We start from the raw sequence: 22,165 nt of genomic DNA on the forward strand, positions 1-22,165 counted from the left end.
TGGGGGAGGGGCCTGTGCGGGAGGGGTCTGGGGAGGGGCCTGTGGGGGAGGCCTCAGGGCAGGGCCTGGAGGAAGGGGAGACCAGGGAGAGCTGGCCTTCGGGGCTGGAGGGTCTGGTTCCCTAGCAGAGGCGAAGGACCGACCCCCGGCACCAGGTGCGGCTTACCCATCTCCCGGTCCTCCCGCACCCTCCTCCTTTCGTCCGCGCAGGCCTGCAGCCACCTCGCCTTGTCCTCCTGTTTTCTGGCGCAGAACACGTGAGCCTCGTCCGTGGTTCTGCTGACGAGCTTGAAGGCATTTTTCAGGCTGAGGTTCCAGTCCTTGTCCCGCCCGTCCTCCAGGTCCACGAGCTCCATGTCGTCCATGTCCACGCGGCCGCGGTAATAGAGCATGTCCCTGCGCAGCAGGTCCTTCTTGCAGGACACGAGCTGGTGGTCAAACAGGAAGAAGGTCCGCTGCTGGCTCCTGCCTTGCTTGCTGATTCTGGTCAGTTCCCCAGAATGGATCAGTTCTGAGCTTCGGTCTAAGATGTCCTGTCCCTGGGAGGGTGAAAACACACATTTAAGACCTTCCACTCTCGTCCCTTCAGGTGTCGGGAATACGAGGCCCGCTCATGGGCCGGCAGGGCCTCGGGGGCCAGGCCCCGCGTGTGTGACGTTCCTTTCCTACTCACGGGGGAAATGTTATGGTGCCTGCGTTACTGGAGGCGTCTTTCTTCTCAGAAGACCTGGTGAAAAGCCTGCTGGATTCATGGAACCTAACGAGATGTGAAATGGCACCCGCCAGGGTGACCCTGGAAGAAGGGGGATGGGGACGGGTTTCTGCGGAGGGACACGGCGCTGCAGGCGCTGCGGCTTCCGGTCAGGTGTGCGGCAGCTCCCTGCATAACTAGCTTAGGGTCTGGGGAAACAGAAAGTCAAATGGCAAATTACCAGCAAGAAACTGGTAAACTACTGACAATAAATTACCCCGTAACTGTCAGAGTCCAAGAACTGAAGGAAAAACACTCTTTTATCATATTTAGGTTGGGTCTAATCCAATGAAACTTTATGGTATTTGGGACGACACTGGCCTTTGATCTGTAAGATTTTCTTCTTTACTCCCAATCCTACGCAGTATTTTTTGTCGGCAAAAGATCTTGACGCCAAAATAGTTCTTCTATTTACTTGCCCGGAGCAATCCTGCGCCCTAGATTCTCCACTTACAAAATAAGAGGGTTAGACTTAGGAATCTCTGAGGTCCCGAATGTGTGTAAGGCACTCGAAATATAAGAATTTCTTTCTAACTTTGACCACTATAAGCTACGTTAATTAAAAACCTAACTTCTCAACGCAAATTTTCACAATCCTTTGGGAGAGTGAGTACTGACAATTACTTGAATGTGGGATGAATCTCGCTTGGTTTAAAAACCACACACACGGTGTTAAGCTTGCTCTTAGTAACGGCCACAGAGCCTAGTGGCGGCCAGTGTGGACTCAGGGACCAGGCTGCCTGCCGGGATTTACGCCCAGGTCAGCCACTTCCCTGCCTTGTGGCTCTGGGCGAGCTCCTTCCCTGTTCTATGCTTCAGTTTCTCCATTTGTTAAATGGGGTGACAGCTGCTACCTCACTGCACTGTGGAGAGGATTAAATGAGTTCACATGTATAAACGGCTCAGCCCAACGCCATGGTAAACACAACACAGGCACTCGCTACTGACGCTGTTTTTATAAATAACGTGGGTGGGTGGGTGCACACACATGCACACTGGACCATCGCGGGCTGTATCGGGCAAGGCATTTGCACTGCCTTATTCAATCCTCACGATGCTCCTCTCCATCTCAGAGATGAAGATATCGATCTTCCCCAGATACCAGGGGGTTTGCATGCAGGCAGTGTGACTGTGCAGTCCATACTCTTACTTACCACACTGTAATTTATATTTTATACGTTCTCCAGCCGCTACCATGAAGCTTACTCCCCAGCAGGAGAGACGGCATAAGCAGTAAACTAAGGACAATCTTTAGAGCATTTCTTGGGAGAGGCGTAGGGGAAAGTAGCTGACTTAAACTCAATGACGTGCCTCGACATAAATACAGGTGTCGCCTGTTTTTCCAAAGTCTGCTTTACACCTCACTTACGGAACACCTACCTCAGTCCCTGTCTTTGCTAACCAAAAGAAATCCAAAGAGAATTTTCATTTTTACCAAAAAAGGCAAGATGTGAAAACGTGTTCAGCGTTGGTTTTGCGGGCAACCGTTACAGAGGCAGCGGAACTGGGACCACGAGAGCTGAGCTCCTCCCGGGACCACGCTCAGCACCAGCATCAATCAGGCTGCCGGAGCTCAGAGCCCCGTGAGGATCTGTGCTCCATTCGCACAAAGTGCCCTAAGGTAACTGCTTCCTCGCTTTGCACCGTTTCCGCTTAGAAGGGTTTCGTAGGAACGCTGTACTTTCCGATAGCGGGGAAAACCTGTGTCCCAATAAACCCGTAAGCATTAAGTACTGATCCCAGGACATTATGTCACCGAACTAGACCAGAGATTGGGGAGGGTGTGGGCGGTGTTGGATGATGCGGGGGGCGGGGGAGTGGCACCCACTTACCTCCCAGCCTACGATGGACACCTGCCACCGTGCTATCTTGTCTATGCTTTCCAGCTTGCGTTTGCGCTCATTGATCAGACAGGCTCCGTAAGCATTAGCAAATGATCCCAGGACATTATGTCACCGAACTAGACCAGAGATTGGGGAGGGTGTGGGCGGTGTTGGATGATGCGGGGGGCGGGGGAGTGGCACCCACTTACCTCCCAGCCTACGATGGACACCTGCCACCGTGCTATCTTGTCTATGCTTTCCAGCTTGCGTTTGCGCTCATTGATCAGACAGGCTACGTTCTTCATGGCCTCGTACGCTGCCTTTATGTTGCTGTGATCGCTGAAAAGCGGGAGGTCAGTTTTAACCACATGACAGGCGACGTGCGAAAGAGGACTGACAAGACAACATGCTCATCCCTCATTTGTAAACAGTCTAGACGAAGTGGCGTTTAAACAACAGCCACTGTTTCCTTTTCTCGCTCCTCCGTGAATAGGCTGCAGCCCACATAGGTTCAGGGGGCTGACTCGGCGCAATCCAGAATGCTTTGGAATAAGAATATTGTCATTCATTTCCCAGAAATCAGCATGAATGAAAGTAAATGCCACAGGAAATGTTTTAGTCACAGTGACAACGAATGGTTTTCATAAAGGAGGGTATTATTGCTTTGATTCTGATATAGCTAGTTTTGCTACAGAAAGTACTTTAATAACCACTAACCATTTTCAAGAGTGATCATTTGCTGAGTCCCCACCTTTCACGCCGTTCAGGAAAGGACACCAGAGGACAAAGCCACAGAAGGCTGACTTTGTGAGTTATGTAAATGCTAATGTGGCATTTGCCTCATCAGTGGAGCGTCATTTCTGGTGCTTTCCATACCGTGGTCGAATCAGACTGAAACGCACCCCCAGCCAGTCCTGTTCCCTCGGCCTCTGAAAATGCAGGTACCGGGAAAACCGAAACTACAATTCTGCTCCACACACAGGCCCCCACAGACAGGCCCAGCGTCTGAAACCTTTACATTCAAGTTTTTCTCAGCGTTAATAATTTGGAGCCATGTAAACCAATCGTCTGGTTAATGAGCTCAATTTTTTTTACCTCCCAGCACTTTCCCGAGTCTTACAAGGCAGACAGAGCCTTTGGACCTTAGACTGACTCAGAGTCCTCATAGCCAGGAAAAAAAACGCCGCAGCAGCAGATTCTATTGTCTATTTACCAAATGCAATTCGACTCATCTCCTGGGGAGACTGTCATTCCCCACCAGGCAGACCCTGCTGTCCCCAAGCAGCCTGTTCACATGCAGAGCAGAGCACAGAGGAAGAACAAAGCCGAACCCAGGGGACTGCCTGCACGAAGGCCACGAACACCCCAGAGAGGCGTCCAGCGATGAAGAAAGTGCGCAAAATAACCGCATTATTTTTTCCTGCAAGTTTTTCTGTACAATTCCAGACAAGAAGCAGACTGTAATTTTTTAAAAATTTGTTTTACTGAAGACAAGGAAATGGGCTTTTTGTCGTTTCCTTTAAAATGATTTAAAAAAAAAAAATAGCCCAAATCTGCAAATGCCTCATCGTGAAAAGTGCTCTTAAAAGAGAAAAACGAACTGTCGAAGGGTGACGCGAGGACTTGTCATAGCTGCCCCACCTTGGGACGTACTAATCTGGATAGCTCTCAGGATACCTTCGCTTCCTGATTTTCTCATTTCCTCTGGTTCCTCATCATGACCCCTTTTTATTCTTTTTAAGAACTTTCTTCCTACTTGTGACTCTCTTGACTTTCCAAATTTTTCTGATTTTTCCATCACAAAGAGAAAAAAAAATATATAGCTCTCTTCCCTTTGATCTATTTCAACGAACTCCCTTCTAGCCTGGTAAATCCTAATTCTTTAAACTAACATCCACATCTAGGATCCACTGCTCAGCGACTGATCTCTTTTTCTTTTTCTACTTTCTGATTGTAAAAAGATTCCTTTTCAAGCCCTCTTTCTCCACAGGAGTCCAGCGACAGAGAGGGTGCCCGGCAGGGCCAGGCGCTGCCGAGGGGAATGTGATTGCTTTCAGGGCAACAGTTGTTAACACCCAGAACTGCTGTGGCTCCTGCTGCGGATTTCCTCTATGCGCTATCCCTTCTCTCTCCCCGTTCTCACTGGAACCCTCAAGATGTAGTGAAAGCTTTGAGCCAGTGACACGCAAGTCACAGACGAGGTTGGCTTCTCACCTAAAAGAGTTGGCTTTATCCTAAAACCTTGCCTGATGGCGGTCCCCAGTGGGTATGCGAGCTGTGGCCTGGTGAGAACATAAACAATGACCCGATCGCTGCCACGGAAAGGCACCGAACAGCTGGGTCTTGCTGTGGTGACATCATCACGGAAAACGGACATGCCCACTCCAACAGTGGATGGGTGACACCTTATGTAGAAGCACCTAATTCTGCGCATGCAGGACAGTGACGAGTTGCTGTTAAGTAAGCAGTGGATAACTTTGCTGGCTCCCCAAGAAGAATTCAGCGCAAAGCTAAGTCCCAAAGGGAGACAGAATGTTCAGGCAGCCATGACGAGAAGCCGGGGCTGGAGGGGAGAGGGAACGGGGCGGGAGGACTCTGGAGACGGAGCGAGCGCCCAGGCTGGGCAAGAAGGGGCCGGGAGCCGAACGGGGTCTCGGTGAGATGCGTCTCCCAGGGGACCCCTGGCGCTACTCCGCGCCCCTGAGACTCCACACTAAAAAAAAACAGCCCACATTTCTCTATGGCGACACCCCTTCCGCAGAGTGGCTTCGTGTCGGCCTAAGTAATTCCACTCTGGGGTGGGCTGGTGTGGAGCGACCGAAGTACAGGAGAGACAAAGCCTTTCTGACCCCGCATCGCGCCGGTCTAGAGCTTTAAAAAAACTGTTTTAATTAACTACCGCGTAGCTACAAAGGAGTATTTATAAAATAAACGTCAACAATAAGGCCAACAAGACAACCAAAGTCCTCGCGTGCTCGTGGCACAGTTAGGAATTCTTTTTTAACAAATATCTCTAGGAACAGATATTCTGGAGCCTCTCCGACAACCCTACCCATAGTGAACGCTCTCACACGTCCTGAAGACTCTGAAAAGTCCTCCCACAGACAGAGCTAACAAAAGTGACCGGGCTGGCACCTGAGCCCACCTGTCACTGCCATGCTGGGGAGCGCCCAGAGGCCTTGCCTGCCTCCCGTGTGGCCGGCGGCCCCTCACCTGTGCTCCTGCGTGGTGTACTTGAGCAGCTCGGCCAGCTGCAGAGGGTACTTGCAGATCTTCTGCACGGGCGTGAGGAGGAAGCCGTCCAGGGCGATGTCGATCATCTGCTGCAGCAGGCGGCAGGCCTCGAAGAAGTGCCGGTAGCGGCTCTGCTTCATGAGGCCGGACAGCTCCGCGCAGGCGCCGGGGTGGTTGTTGCAGTACTCCGAGTAGATGCCGAAGCCCTCTTGCTGGGGAGGGAAGCGCAGCTCGTCAGGCCCTGGCGGCTCTGGGCCCCGGCGAGGACCAGCAGCCCGGTGCTACGTGGGGAGTGCTCCTGGGCAGGACGGTGCCATTCCACGGGGGCCCCCTGACCTCCTGCGGTGTTTTCCCTGCCTGGGCAAGGGGCTGGGTTCTTTGCAGGAAGGGGCCACCTGCAGACTCTCCAGGGAGGAGCTGTCTCTTGCGAGGTGGAGGAAGAGGCCGCTGGAGGAAGCAGAGCCCTGGCCGCCTTCCAGGCAGCCCTCCACCCAAAAGGGGGTGTCGCAGGTGCACAGGGCTGACCCATGGGAGCGGCGCCCGCTGCCGGCACCCTCCTCACCCCAGCTCGGATCTAAGACAGAAGGGGCTGTTTTACGCCCAGTCTGCCCCCTCCCTGTCCTCTCTGCTTTCTGGTAAACTTCACCGTGACCGAGCGGCGACTTTCCTCACTGCATGTCTCCTCGACGTCCCACCACCTGGCTTCTGCCTGCAGCACCCTCAGACCCCGCAAGACAAGCCCTGCGCTCACTTCCTTTCTCCACGGGTCCCACCTCCAGGCTGCTGCCACCCTGCCAGCCCTGTGACGCCTGCCCTTCTCCTGGACTTGCGGCGCCCGCTCCGGTCCTCCCTCCATCCCTCCCATCCCTCCACGTGCTGGACCCCCCTCCCTTCCCCCGCACCTCCAGGGTCAGGCTTCCTGGCTGGTTCTCCCGCCTCCGCATCTCCCCATCCCCGCTCCACTGCTGCCAGACGTAGGTGGCAATGTCCCCCTGCCCAGAGCTGCACTGTTCTGCTACCTCTGCTCCAAAGCTTACACATGGGCGTGAGCAGACTCAACGCATCCACAACCAAACTTCCATTTCCTAGAAGGCAGGTTTTCCTGGCCCACCTGCTAACTGTTCCGGACTCCAGACCCTGCGAGTGGCCGTGACTGCCGCTTCTCTTTGTTCCCTATGACCTGTCTTGTCAGTTCTCAAAACACTCATCTCGATCTGTCTTTCCCTGTATCTGCTGCCCACACCCCTGCTCGGGGTCACCCCGCTCCCCCCGGCCCAGAAGTTGCAGCTCCTCTGATCCCACGGCAAAGCCCCCTGATCTCCAGGCAAGATCCACCTGCCTGAGGCTCCATCCCCATCAGGCCCTACCCCCTCTGTGGCCTGAGAGTCACGGACCTCTGAGACTTCTCTCTTAAGCTGAGAACCTTCCACTCTGGTAAACAGGTCTTTTGCAAAGTCCCAAACAGGCCTGGAGCACTCGTGTGGTGACTCCCCTCCCCCAGCCTGCACGACCCCACAGCGTCGCTTCCGGCTATTTAAAAGCAGCCTCCCCAGGAATGGGCCCCACGTCACGGCCTCGACGAAGCTGCGGGCCCAGCACCCAGCCAGTGCTGCCGAGGGGGGTGGTGGTGGTCGTCGCTGTTCTTATATTATTATGCCCTGGCCATTCTGGCTGGGAACAAAATCTTCTTCCCCTGAAATCTTTTAGTATTAAGTAGTGACAGTCAATCATCAGTCACATGATGAGCTCAAGCCGTCATCACAAAGACTGTTCTGAGGCAGTTACCGTGGCTACAGGCATGGGACCCAGAGCCACACACCTCGGTCTGAATTCCCACCCGCTACTCACTAATGTGTCACCTTGGATCAGTTACTCTCTGGGCTGTCATTTCCTCATCTGTGAAATGAAGACAAGAATCATAGCGCCTCGTAGCAGCATAGGAGCTAATGTAGGAGACCCTGACAAGGGCTTCACATGCCACAGAAGCTCAACGGGCATTACTAGAAATTACTCTCAACTGCACAGGAGGGGGACGATTTTGAAAAAAATGGAGTTTAGGGCATTTGGCTAAAGATTAACCACATAAACCAATCAACTGAATTTACAAGTGACATCTCCGCTCCATAGAAAATTAACCTAGCAAACAAACAGAAGGGACTTCTATTTTTAGTGGGGAAACATTTCAAAATTATTTAACTGGATGTCGTTAATAGAGAAGTACCGGGTGACGTACGTGTTGAAGAAAGCAGGATCCTATTTCACTTAAATGAGGTTCCTCTTTATTGTACTGTTTCTCGAGGTCCTTCAGGAACTTTCTTTGGAACTTGTAAATATCTTCGATGTTTCCAAAAATGGTGGCTAGCTGTGCAACGGTGAACATTCCTGTGTGCTTGCGACACTGCCGAATGTAGCCCTGCAAATGAGAAAAGTACACTTTAAAAATTAATTTGGAAATTCGAAGAAATTATTTACTTGAATAATACAGTATTTTGTGCCCAGAGCCATTGTCTTGGCGTGGATTTCAATTAGAGAAAATCATTTTAACCTCTATGGGTCTCTGATGGGGCAATCATACTTCCAGGACTACAATGTGCCATAAATATTTTAAGAACAAAAGGAAATAGAAAAGATGTGTGTGAGTGGATTTATTGTTCAAGAAACCATATAAAGTTTCCAGATTATACTCATGAAACAAGTTGCTTGGTTTCAAATACCAGAGCTGAAAAATTGGTATTGTCACGCTTTTTCCAGACTCTTCGGCTAATCATTCTCCCGGTCCCTAACCCCATTTCACAGTCAAACACAGAATGCCATCGCTTCCTGAACAGCTCATGCATCTCTGCTTGCTGTCACGGCCAAGAGCCGGGAGCATCTCACCCGAGGGTTCCCCCATCACCTGCCTTCTGTCTGCAGCACAAACCCGAGGCCTACACCAGTTAGAGATTATTGGTTGTGCTCCCCGCTTCTACTATGGCTTGGGTGGGAGTCGGCGGGGCAGGAAGGAAAGGCCATAAGTACGTGTAATAATTGTTCCCAAATCGGCATCATGTAATCGCCAGCTAAACTCCACACCACTGACGGCTGGGCATGAGTTTTAACACAACACGACGTAAAGGCTCAGAGTACAGGGCCCGGGGCAGCCCACCTGGTGTAGACACCAGCCCCGCCACTTCTCCTCGGCCGTAACACGGGGCTAAGGGACAGGACCTTGCCCAGTGAGAGCGAGCGCTGGGAGCATGACAGGAGTTAATCCAGGTACGGGGCTGGCACACAGTCAGTGCTCAACAATCATTAGCAATTACTTTCATTTTCCTAAAATGCGTCACTTTAAAGAACGTCCCTTAACCACATGCTTATACAGAACAAGCTACGCATTGTTTATCTGGGTCTGGCCACTTGACCTGTCACTTCAGCCCGCCTTCAGTGCTGAAGCGTCACCGCTGAGCGGAGAGCAGAGCTCAGCACTAGCGGCCAGGACAGCTGGGATGGTTGGGCAGGGCAAAGGGCAGTTTAGTGTAGCGCTCGCACCAAACCCGTAAGAATGAAAAGTGCCTCGGGAGAACTAAAACGTACTGCAGAGCAGAATTATCGAGACGCTGTGGAATACAGCCCTGGATATCACTAGACAAAACTAGTTTTGTCTGAGTCTAACTGACGCAGCGTCTCGTCTGTGAGTCAGTGGTCAGAGGCAGTGGGGCTGCACCGTGACAAGCCTCTGATTCTTTGTAAAGCCAAGTGCTTCACTCGAGGGCGTTGCCTTCTCTGACAGCCGCTCGCTGGGAACATCTCAGAGGTAAGTCCTGAAAGCGACAGTGGCACAATGCCCCGAGGACGGGCTGGCTGTGACAGCAGGGCAGGTGGCCTCTCGTGCTCGCCAAGGGAGACGAGTGTCCGTGAGCGAGCAGTCTGCAGGGACCGGGCTGATGGGGGACGGAGGAGCAGCACGCGGGCTCCGCACATGGCAGGCGACGGCCGCCGTGAGGCCCCGTGTGTGCGGCCTTACCTCGCAAATGTCCTTGAGGTGCTTGATGTACACGCGCTCGGTGTTCATGATCTCCTGGATGACGTTGGCCCTCATCTGCTGCTTGCTCTCGCAGTGCCTGTGGCGGTCCGTGCCGGTGCCCTCCGCCTGCTCCCCGCCCGGGGTGCCGCCGGACTTCTCCGACAGCTCTTCCTGATTGACTCGCAGCTGCAGCCCACACAGAGGGGACAGGTGACTTGGAAGGGGCAGCAGTGGAAGGCCTCCCTGGCTTCCACTTCTCCACGACCAGTCAGGGAGGCAGCCTGGCCCTCGCCTGTCTCGTGTGCCTGGCAGGGCACACTGTGCCAGCGGCCCAAACCCCAGTGGCAGTGCCGACAACTAGTTTACTTCACTTAAAAGTTTTCCTTCCACCCAGTTGAATTTCTACAAGGTTTGAATTAAGTGATTACAAAGAACTGAATCTGTGCAGAGTGAGTTTGGCCTGAAGCGGTTCTACCGCCCCCTCCCACCCCCGAGAGACAGTTGCGAAGAGTAGAAAGCGCCCTCACTCACTCTGACAAAGCTTGCGGGGAACCAGGCCTCCTTGTCCTCATTCCGGCCCCACCACCAGTCCTTGTTAGAGGCTTCCAGAACCTGGATGACATCTCCCGCCTTGAAGCCCAGCTCCTGGTCATCCATGGTCACATGGTCCCACAGGGCTTCCGCACAGACCACACTGCCATCGCCGATCAGCTGAAATGGAGACACACGGCGAGCTTAGTGCCAAACCCCAGGGACAGACAGTGAGGGGGACGCTGTGTGCTCGCCCCGGTGACACGCACAGCTTCTAGTTCTCATCTGCGTTCACCAAAGGCTCTGGGTCAATATCTACTGTTTGAATGGAGAAAAACACCAGGCAAAAACATCAGAGACAAAGAAACCAGGTGAGCCTCTCTCACACGCTCTTCAAGGAAACCCAAACCTACTTTTGAAATAGTGTATAAATGGCTCATTTATCTGTAGAGCAGTTATTTAACAAAACTGAATAGCTGGAGTATTCCCCCCCAGGATGGTTTCTGAGCAGCCACCTGGGCTGTCGCAGAGCCCGGCCTGGGAAGGGGGCGTGCACACTTAACTGCAAGAGCCTCACAGCTCCGTCCAGAACGTGGTATTCGCACTTTACTCGCGATTCGAATCAACTTTTTATTTAACTTCATAGTTTAATTCAAGAGAATACAGAGCGATCTCTGGACGGTCGACAGTTAATGATGAAAGTAAAGCACAGACGTGGCTCCCGGGGACCCCAGCAGGGGCAGCTGGCTGCACCCCAGCTCAGCTCCCGGGGACCCCACCATGTCCTCGAGCAGTGATGGGCACTGTGACGGGGACCTGAACTCACTGAGACGTTCACCTCACATGCTCTGCTCAAGCATCCCAAAAGCTAGAGGTGCCTTCTAGAAAGATTTCCGTAAGAAGAGCTAAAGACACAGAGTGGTAGAAAGAGCACCAGATTCGTCACGAGAAATACGTGCTCAACGCCAGCCCTGCCATTTGCTAGCAAGTACTTTGGCCTCTCAGCTTCGGCGTTTGTTAAAGTACGGGTAATAATCGTAACGTCTCCCTCGCAGACCTGCCGTGAGATCTGCACGAGGAAACGTAAGGGAGAGCATTTCAGAGACAGAAAGCGCCATCCGCACGCTGACGAAGGATGGACTTCATCACATGAGCTGTCCTAGAAAACGCCAGAAACGCAGTGTTTTCGTAGTCAAAGCTCTAGGTTTTAAGATACGTTTAGGAAGAAATAATCAGAGAGCAACGTCTGAAGGGATTCGGGACCCTGAATCCCGGGCGTGCGGCGTGCGTCACGGTGTGCGGAACCCCGGTACCTCGTTGATGGCCAGCTGCTCCCCGCCCGGCTGCAGGTATCTGGGGTTGCCCTGACAGAGGTCTTCATAGCTGTAGTCCTCCTCACTGCCGTTGTCGTCCACTAAGGCAGACGACTCCGTACCACCATCTGAAGAAACTGGGGGGGAAAAAAAAAGTGATGGATGGTTTAAGACACAGCTAACGAAGATTTTTAAATGACAGCAGAAATGACCGCGGAGTGCGTACCCCTGCCTCCAAAGGAAAATAATCATTTTTATCTTACACGGAATAAGAAATCATTAGAAAATTTCTACTGCTCTATTTGTTAATCCGAAGGTAGCCATTGAACAGGGCCGGGGTTCAGTGTCGCATGACGTAAGAGGGGGCCACGTCAGACAGCGCTGCCGACGTTAAGGCGCAGCGTTGTCTTGTGAGTTAGGGCACCGAGTGAACGAGATGTGATTTAGCTGGAAATCCCTGCTCCAAAGTGGACGTCAAAAACATAAATGTAGATACTGTTTCTAAGCAACATGCTGATAAAGCTTGAGGAGAAAACGAAAAACATTCATTTCTAAAAAAGTGTTCTGCTTCTATTTTTTTTCACCTGCCAGGCAGTAGTACTACCCAAATCAAAAGGTCCTAGTATCGTTACGTGAACACGTGAAGTCGTTTTTACTAGTTTTCCCCTGTGAAAGGGGTGGGACAACGTCAGACCTGGGCGTCACACAGCACCTTTACCGAAAAAGAGAGAAACTCTTTCAAGGAGCAGCATTCTGAATTGGCCACCTTGGTATTCAGGTTTTCTTTCTCGGGATGGTGGGCTAACTCTCCCCAAGGCTCATCTGTCACCGAGTGTGAAGCCTGTGGGACGTGGACAGCAGTGCACGTGACACAAGACGAGGCTGGAAAAGCGAGGTGGGAGCATACGGCAGGGGCTCCGGGAGCTGCAGGTGGCACTGGGGTTGCTCTTTCAGGGCTGGGGGAGGGGGCAACAGGTTTTGAATAGAGAGAGGCCCCCTGACGCTGAAGAAAGAGAAGCGAGTTCAGAGCCAGAGGCCTGGCGGGAACCCCGGCCCCGCCCTTCCGAAGGGATGCGGCTCCACCCTCATCTCCGTGTGCCACGCTCTTCTGTTGTAAAGGGCATTTTCTTTCTTTTCGGAGAACTGAGGTCGTGTGCGCCAAGCTCCCAGCATCCCTGAGTCACGGCTGGGACTCAACAGAAGAGCTACCGCAGCGACAGCCATGAGCGTTGGGGAACCTGGGGGGAGGGCGTGGGGGGGCAGAGGCTGGAACCAGATGGGGAGAAGGGGTCAGTCGGAGTGAGTGGTCCGTGCCGTGGGAAAGGAAACTCAGAGGGGGTGCAGGCTGAGTCGATGTCTGGAGCAACAAAGACGATAAAGTCAACAATAAATCGAAAAAAACCCAAGTTACTGAGAATCAACGAGAAGGGAGGACGGAGCCGGTGACCTGGGGAGGGCGAAGGCGGGTCTGGGGCTGCAGCGGGACGACGGCTCCTTCCGCCTTTGCTCCTCCCGAGGACGGGAGACTCTGAACCTCTAAGAACTTACTCTTAGGGGCAGGTGTACTACTTTTAGGGGAAAACTATGTGTTTTTAACGAGGTGTTTCCTATTCTTCACTGCGCACTAAGTCTTCAAAATCCAATGGGCATTCCACGTTCGCAGCCCACACACCTGGACGAGCCACATTTTGGCGGTTCCAGACTCAGGCCGGCCCTGGCCCATGCCCCGAGCTCTGCACCCCAGGCCCCCATCACCTTCCCTTCTTCCCTCCCCATCACCTCACTCATATAGGTGTTGTGGTCAACTTTTTAAAAGAAACCCATTTTGTATAGAACCTAGAAATCTTGCACTAAAATGGTAAAAACTACTCAACAAGATTTGCAACAACGGAGGGTACAAAATACTGTGAACACAAGCTTTGTGATTGTATTTCATGCATCGGATTCCTAAGCGTGCCTTGCCGAGCAGACGGGACCACGACCCCGTGGAGAGCTGACGGCACACGGGGTGCGATGGCGGGAGGCCGAGGGCGAGCGTGGCTCCCCCAGCCGGTGCCCGCCCCTCCCACGTGCCGATCCTCCGAGCCGGAGCCTGGACAGCGCCTCTTGGCGATGCCCAACGAGCCAGGTCTCTACAGAGGCCCATGCTTCACACGTGCTTCCCCGTGGCCTAGGGCACCCTCTGCGCCTGGGCAACCCCCACCCCAGCCGCTGTCGCCCCCTCTTCAGAGCGGCTCCCCAGCCCTTCCTTTAGGCTTCCTCCCATGGCAGCACTTGCATGGGAGGCATGAGCCACCAGCCACGCATCTGTGTCCCAGTCAGGCTAACAGGTGGTTTGCCCACCCTAGGGTGGTCTGGATGTCTGGACAGTAACCCTAGGATGTGCTGACGACTGTGTGGCCGGCTGACGAGAGGTCCTGGCTCTGCCCAGCACCCTCCAGCACTTCACCACCCACTCCCTGTGCCCGTGCCCAGCCCACTCCGGAGAGACCCGGCCTGTGTCCAAGCGGCGAAAGCGAGAGGGAGCTGCCTCAGGGAAGGAGAGACCGCAGCGGAGGATGCTCCTGAGCCTGACCGCAGTCGATAAGCAGGGGAAAGGTCTCCAGACCCCTGGTCTGCCTCCTGACCCCCCAGCCTGCTTGCCGCTTCTCTAGGCACTGCAGGTGGTCCGGGTGAGGGGCGTGCAGGCAGGTGGGCGGCAGGGAGCCAGCAACGTGTGTGTGCGCATCCGCCCCGGTCAGGGGTGAGACCCTCTCAGGGGACGTTCCCTCAGGACTGCAGAGCTGGCCGCGCTCCTGCTGCCCAGAGCTGGGGGGTTTGGGGTGGGTTTCAGGAAAGTTAGGCTGCCCTATGTGAGAAGGTCGGTCGCATGAGCCTGGACAAGGCGTGGTGACTTCCTCCTCCTCCATGCTGTGGTCATGGTGCTTGTGGGCAGAGAACACGAGGTCACCAGGTCTACTGCATGTCCCTGGTACGTGTATTTGGGTGGGGGTGGGGAGAAGGTCCTGAGGAAGCAAATATAAAAATGTTGAACTTGTATGAGTCTGCCTCCAACCACAGGCAAGATGACACTAAAGCTGAAAATCTTCTCTACCCGGAGTCCGGAGGGTGGCTGCTCAAACTGTGACCCCAACCTCGCCTGTTAATGGCTGAGAGGCTCCTTGTGGGGGGCCCAAGGTGGCAGCGGTCTCCCAACTTCGGCAAGCACTGGTCTGCACAGCCTGGGACCAAGGGCACTGCTCCCCGCATGGCTCAGGTGCACTTGGGCCAAAAGAAGTCGAGCTCAGAAAGACAGAGGCATCTGGGACCCCGACACACAGTGTCCCGAAAATGCCACCTTCTCCCGCAAAGACGCGAAGAGCAGTGTGCTCCCACGCCAGACTCCACTACTGTCGGATTGGGCTGCTGCTGTGATCATTGGTAAAGGAGACAGAGAAAAAAAGCCACAATTTACAAATATAACGAGAAAAGGGCTCCATTGGAAAAAAAAATGCTAAGCCTTTCTTTCCAGGAGGTACTGAAATACAGGTCTTTGGAAATGGGCTACGGGCTTCACACACTGAATGGTCTCTGAGTTGCTATCACAAACACTTAGAGAAAAGGCCCCGGCTGAGGCGGATCCTGATAAAAATTTCAATGGCAAGTGTTTCGACGTCGCCAGCGGGCATTCCCCGAGCCCTGCAGAAACAGGTGGTGACAAGAGCTCGGCCGGGCGGGGCAGGAGGCCTGGGTGGCAGGGACGCAGCCTGCACGAGGGACAGGCCGGAGAACCCGGGGTGGACATACCTGGGCAAACGTCCTAGCTTGATGCACTTTTAGCTAAATGCCCTTGGAGCAAGTCCTGTACCCTCTCCCAACCTCAGTTTCCCATCTATAAATTGGGGGTGTGCTTACACGTTTTTATCTATTCAAAGGCTATTTTCCGTCTGCCTCGTGTCCAACTCGTCAGTGAATCTGGACTCTCCCTTCAGAACGTGTCCAGAATCTGACCACATCTCACTGCTCTCCCACTGCTCGGGCCTCGGTCACCTCGCGTAGGGTCACTCCTGCAGCACCTTACTGGTCTCCCTGCAGCTGTCCCTGTCCCCTTCCTACAGGGCTCATCAGAGCATCCAGAGTGACACTGCTGAACTATTCAGAAGTCAGATCGTTCACTCCAAACAATCCACAGGGGAGAAAGCCCAGGTCCTTGAACCAACCCTGCCCACCTGCCTTCAGCTCTGGCCCTGACGGAGCCGATTATACAGCAGGCAGCCACCCCTTCAGGGCCCGCCTCTGCCGACACCTTCCCACAGCTCCAGAACTCTCCACAGGTCCTCCCGGATCATCTCACTAAAAACTACAACTCTCCCCGCCACCCAGTCTGCTTTCCTGGTTTGTTTTTCTCCATAGCGTTCACGGAGAAACGTGCTTCCCGCCTGCCTTCACCAGCTCAAATGTAAGCTACGTAAAGACAGTGACTTTTGTCTGCTTTGTTCTTAATTGTGCTCCTACCTGGAGCGCTGCCGGGCACACACAGGTGTGCAGTGTGCAGTGAGTTTTTACTGGACAGATGGATGAGTGGACACACGGCATACGGACTCAGAGGGCTTGGAGGTCAGGCTGATCTGGCTTCCAAATAATTGTGCTGCACAAATTCTTTTTAACAATTTTTTTAGTGTGAGTCCTTCATCAAGTTCCTTTCTTGGGTTTTTCACCTGTCACATGCGGATAATAATACCCATCATCGCAGAGATGTTTATAAATTCTCAACAAGTAATTGTTATTAGTTTGCTGAGTCTCAGATGAAATGATGATCTATGAAAGCACTCTGTAAACTGAAAACCTTAAAGAAACGCAGGACTATTTTGCTCGGTATGTCTGCATCACGCTGGACGGCCGCACGAGTCGCTGGTCCTGCTCCTTTTGCGGACCCCTTCTTCCTCCTCTGGATCCCCACCCCCAGTTCGGTCTGTAATGATCTGATTAAGTTCTGTCCTCTCCTCTGCCCTCCGTGGCCTTAACTACTGTCCTGATTCTTCAGTCCCTCCAAGCTGAGGACAGCCTGTGTTCCGGCCCTGTAATCTACGTGCACCTCACGGAGCTGGACTTCTCAGTGCCTGGCGTTTGGCTGGGTGGGCTTTCGTCCCCACACACTGTGCTCACGAGTGTTCCCCTCCACCAAGGGGGGGGCGGTCTTTCCATTTTTGTGCCCCCAGCACCATGCATGGTACCTGACATGCAGAAGGCACTCAATAAACCTTCTTCAACTAAACTGCAAATTGCTGATGGGGAAACCAAGGTTCCAAGAAGTTTAACTATTTAACTGGACTGCAGTAGGGCTGCGTCCCAGGCAGAACAGACACATCATCTCCCCGTGTTCCCTTCAGCACCCATCCCAACCTCCAGCGGGAAAACCCTCTGGGGATTCTTCCCATCTCCTGTCTCCACAGCCCCCATCCCCCTCCGAGCCACCTTGAATGTTACTTCCAAGGTAACTTTACCTTTAAAACAGTGGTTTCGTCATTTTCGCAAGAAACTACATAGTATTCATCTACTGCATGATGACAAAAGTCTTCTGTAGTATTTCAAGGTCCTCTGTAATCTGACCCCACTCTAAACAAGCCTACCTCCCGCTGGTGGACAAAGGCCGCAGTGGCCTCTGCTGGGCAGACCCCTTCACCATCACCCAAACCACGCCCGAGCCCGCCTGCGTGATCAGGCTCCGCCGCGGTTCATGGTCGCTCCTCAGGACTGAATGTGGAATCACCAACTTCAATGTCTTCGAAGTCTTCAACTATAGACTAAAGTTAATAATGATGACTTTTTATTTAGGTAAATTTTGCATGATGTAGAGCTACTATAAATTCTCAAAAGGTACTTCAACAAAATTGGGGGAAATGAATATATTCTTGCAATACAAGAAAACATTTAACCTTCCTTTCTTCCTTTATTCCTTCCTTCTTTCTTTCTTAAAGAACACAACATTAAAATTATCCACCTTAACCATTTTTAAGTGTACAGTTCCGTAGTATTAAGCATATTCACACTGTTATGCAACAGCTCTCCAGAAGTTTTTCATCTTGCAAAACTGGAACTTTATACCTATTAGTCATTAATTTTCCCTCCTCCCTCCCCCATTTCCTGGCAAACACCTTCCTCTTTTCTGTCTCTCTAAGTCTGACTACTTTAGTTACTTCACACCAATCGTACAATCTTTGTCCCTTTGGGACTGGCTTATTTCACTTAAGGTGCATCTGCCTTGTCACATATATCAGAATTTCCTTCCTTTTTAAGGTGGACTATTTTATCGTATGTATGTGCCATGTTTTCTTATCCATGCATCTGTCGATGGGCATTTGGTTGCTTCCACCTCCTGGCTACTGTGAATGATGCAGCTATAAACATGGGTGTGTAGCTATTCCTTCGAGATCCTGGCTTGAATTCTCTCGGATACACACCGGAAATGGGACCGCTGGGTCTCACGGTAGCTCTATGGCCTTCTGAGGAACTGCCACGCTGGCTCCCGCTGCGCCCGCACCCGTCTGTACCCTCACCCGCCACGTACTACATGGTTCCCGCCCCCTGCATCCTCACCGTCTGTATTATTCCTTCTAGTGAGTAAATCGGCGTGGAAAAGCCATCTTAAAAAACCATCTTTTAAACGTGGAGCACAGACTACTGCAAGTTGAAATCACTTTTAAAACCCCTGACTCCTACACATAACAACAGAAGGGCAGATAAGCTGCAGTCAAGCCCAGTGAGGGAGACAGTCCTTTATCCTCCAAAAGCTCGCACGCGGATTTGTAGCACACACCTCTGGCTGGGGACAGCTCTGAGGCACTGCACCTCTTCCATCGGGTAAATATGTATACGTACTCTAATGGAAGAAAACGCATTTTTAACACTTTGGTTTCAGCGTCGCGGTTAGTGTCCTTCTGGAAAGGCTGCCGTCCTGGGTCTCTGGCACTGCACATGGGCATCTTCTTCCCACGGCACACCTGTGCCACGGGCCCTGCCCCGCACACAGTCCTCGCCTGAGACTCAGCCCCTGAATTCTCCTCTCCCCACAAATCCGTTTACTTCCAGAATGAACTGATCGGCCCCCCAGGCCGAGGGGGCCCCCTCCCCCACCCGCACTGCCAGCTCCGTCAGTGGGGTCAGACGCGGCTTTAGGGATGGCTGGAGACGGCTGCCCATCCAGAGAGGACAGGCCAGATTTTAAGTCAGTGGCCCTGCTGTGCAAACAATTAGAGACGATATACGTTTTCTTTAAAATGCCAACAAGAAACAGCTTCCACACTTCTTGGAAAAGGGACAGACATTGTCTTCTGTCTGAACTTAGATTTTACATTTGTGAAGGGACAAAGCATGACGACTGATTATGAAGGTGAATTTTATGACAGGACGTACCAGATATCACCAGCGATGGAAAACTGTTTGATACCACGGCTGAGGACAAGGACTTCCCATGGAGAGGCAGGCCCGCAGGCCTTGTCCTGGCGGGAGTCCTCGGGACCCACGGCAGGTCTCTCTCCTGTTGGGTTGATTTTCGCACATTTTAAGAGCTTCTGATCGGGGTGACAGAATTCCCAAAGCACTGGCTGGACTGGCAGCCCAAGGACCATGGTTGGGGCAGGTTAGAAAAGGCCCTGACCTCTCTGAGCCGTTGCTTTCTGTTCAAAACTGAGAAAAGTGCCTGCTGTCTCACCTGTCTCAGACAGGGCTGTCAGATCAAAGGAAGGTGAGCACTGGCACCCTGGGCGTCGAGTCAGGCACCCGGAGGGAAGGCAGGCACCCGGAGGGAAGGCACTGCAGATGTCAGCGGAGTCGGCTTCCTTCTTGAAGGGCCTGGCCCCCGGCACTGACTACCCAATGCTCAGCCCTCTCCTCCCCTGCTGCGGCTCCTCGGGGGTGGGGCTCCCCCCACCAAACCATGGGAGACCGCAGGGAAATTCCCACACTTAGAATAATCTGTTAAAAACATGTCTTTTAGAAAACCTCCAGCTGATCACTCAGACTTCCTCAAGTTTGAGATAAGCCACTCTCGCTTCCCATCTGAAAACCGGAAACAGCAAACACAGTTGTGGTCGGGGCCTGAGCAGCCTGCTCAGGGCGGAGGGCCCAGGGCCTGCTCACCCAGCCATGGAGATGCACACGGAGGGGACGACCCAGTCACAGGGGGTGACCCTCAATGTCAAAATATGCAAGGCCACTCCCGGGGCCATCCCCCCTCACTGGTTCTCAAGCATCTGGGGCTGATGGCACCCCACACTTAGAAAAGTAAAGGCTCCTGCCCTGCGCTGGACCACGGAGCCAGGTTCCCAGCGGGGTGGGGGCGGGGGGTGGTTCCACTGAGAATGTATTTTCAGCAGCTCTCCAGGGATTCTGACGCTGGGCTCAGTGCAGGCACCATGAGACTTAGGGCAACGCTCCTTAAACCCACAGGCATAGACATGTCCCAGGATGTGTCATTTTGCTGCCTATCCCTGGAGTAAGCAACCGTTGGAGGGTGACGGATTCTGACTTCGCTGGTGAAAACCTCTGCTTTGGCCATGTGAGTGCCATGGAGCGTTCCCGGTATCAACGGACAGGACAAAGGCCTCTCGGCCGCGCTGGCCTCTCCCCCTGGAGCAGCTGTTCCACCCAGCACAGCTCAGCGCCCCCGCTCCCGGCAGCTTACTGTCACTTCTGGTGATGGGTTCCCTGACGCGTGGGCTCTCTTCCAGCGATTCCTTGACCCACTGTGCTCACAGTCTCTGTTTTCAATGTCCCAGAAGCATGTGAGGCTTACCTCTTCAAAAATACTTATCGCAATTACATTGTGATATTTTAGCTGTTTAATTACAATATTCTAGCTACCTGTTTATGTGTCTTAACTCCTGATATCCAACCCCGACTCCTGATCGCCTTCTCAGCCGTCAAAGGGTCTTTTGAACACAATTCTCTCCAGTGTGGAGCTTTACATCTGTGTCCACCGTGGGGTCGCTGTGGACTTCTGCTGCCCGGAGCAGCGACAGGAGAAAGTTGCATGTTCGGGGCCCCGGAGAGCGAGGAGGGTCGGGTGACAGGAGAGAGTTACGTTATGACGGAGCTTAATTTATACCAAACCTGAAAATGGATTTTGTTTCTACAAATGGTTTAATGAATTTTAAACTACTCGTGAATAATTATCCCTCTTTTCAAGTTATAGCCAAAACCTGCCCTAGAGTTGTATCATCTGTGCTCTTTATCATTAAAGTAAGAGTCTGCCTCTAAAACGCATGTTCGGGGCCCCGGAGAGCGAGGAGGGTCGGGCCAACAGCCCGGCAGTCAACGCCCCATCTCTCCTGCGCTCTCTGCTGGGAGCACCATGGCGCCAGCGTCCTCGGCCGGCAGCTCAACCTCCTCCTGTGCTGGAAGCGCACCCTGGCCCACCTCCTCTCAGACCTGGCATTTCGGTTTGGGTTTCCCCGTGTCCTGTGTCCTGCCTCGAGTCCTTTGCCTTAGCCCTGGGAGTCCGCTTCCTCCTGAGCAAGCTGCTTCTCCTCCTTGGGTTTCCGGCTCTGACAGTGGCTCCCCCTGTCCAGCCCAGCTGCCACCTGTTGCATGTGTCTTGGGGCCCTTTCCTCACTAGACGGGGTCTCGTCACCCCTCCCAGCTCCTGACAGCTACCTGGCTCGCTGGCGGCACAAACCCTGAGCGAGAAAGAACCTGTCTGGTTTCGCCGAATCCCAGGAATAAATTTTTAGTGTGTTACCAGGCACTGCTGCTAAGTGCTTACTATAAATCATCTCATTCAAGCCCCAGAAGCATCCTGGAATAATTATTATCCATTTATAGAGAGGAAATTGTGGCTCAAAGAGGTTAAGTAACTGCTCCCAAGCGGAACTTAAATCGAGGTCTGTCTGGCTCCAAAACGATCCCGCTGTACCTGCCTCTGCCTTGGTCCTGGCCTCACTTAGCTCACACCTGTAGCGCCTCAGCCTGCCCGCCCACCCTCCCAGGCCTAGTCCCTGCAGGGGCTTCCCACGGAGAGCCACTGGGCAATGCCTCAGGGCTCCACGGCCCCTCCCAGGCCCCCTAGGGCTTGTCAAATAAAACAGAACCCACCATTTAGCAAACTCTACATTTCATGCTGGCATAACTGCTAAAGTTGATTAAATACTGTATTTGCCATCATTTCCATTTTTTAAACACATATACGCTAAGATTCCGAAACACACTGAACCGGTGAATGAATGTTCAGAGTAGGAAAGGAGGAGATTTCTACAGCTTCGCCTTCCAAGTCAGAGAGACACTGAGAGCGGCTTCCTTCCAGCCGGGCTCACCAAGGGTCAGGACCACCTATGACAGCAGGGCTGGAGCACGGGAGCCCCACGTACTGGGGAGGGGCGGAGGGTGCAAAGCTTCGCACAGCAGATTCTAACGAGCTGTGTGCTCCTTTAGCTAAATCGAGATCGTTCCACGCAGAGCCAGAGGCTGGTCGGGCCTTCCCTGGGCCTGTGCATGACGGTGGGAAGAAGGACCGGGAACCAGGACCGGGAACCAG

The 22,165-nt window shown here is 53.1% G+C and overlaps 1 protein-coding gene across 1 annotated transcript in view; it reads right to left on the reverse strand.

Moving 5' to 3' along the window:
- SPATA13 (spermatogenesis associated 13) overlaps positions 1 to 22,165 on the reverse strand; it is a 295,901-nt gene that overhangs the window by 4,850 nt on the left and 268,886 nt on the right. Inside the window, exons 7-13 of the mRNA XM_025049512.1 lie at positions 11,656 to 11,792; positions 10,343 to 10,522; positions 9,812 to 9,997; positions 8,042 to 8,221; positions 5,788 to 6,020; positions 2,784 to 2,913; positions 167 to 539 (exon numbers count right to left, since the gene is read on the reverse strand). Coding sequence (XP_024905280.1) covers positions 167 to 539; positions 2,784 to 2,913; positions 5,788 to 6,020; positions 8,042 to 8,221; positions 9,812 to 9,997; positions 10,343 to 10,522; positions 11,656 to 11,792 — 1,419 coding nt within the window. The remainder of the gene's footprint in view (positions 1 to 166; positions 540 to 2,783; positions 2,914 to 5,787; positions 6,021 to 8,041; positions 8,222 to 9,811; positions 9,998 to 10,342; positions 10,523 to 11,655; positions 11,793 to 22,165) is intronic.

Source organism: Pteropus alecto, unplaced genomic scaffold (genome assembly GCF_000325575.1).
Source record: "Pteropus alecto unplaced genomic scaffold, ASM32557v1 scaffold16, whole genome shotgun sequence".
In the NCBI taxonomy this organism is placed as follows: domain Eukaryota; kingdom Metazoa; phylum Chordata; class Mammalia; order Chiroptera; family Pteropodidae; genus Pteropus; species Pteropus alecto.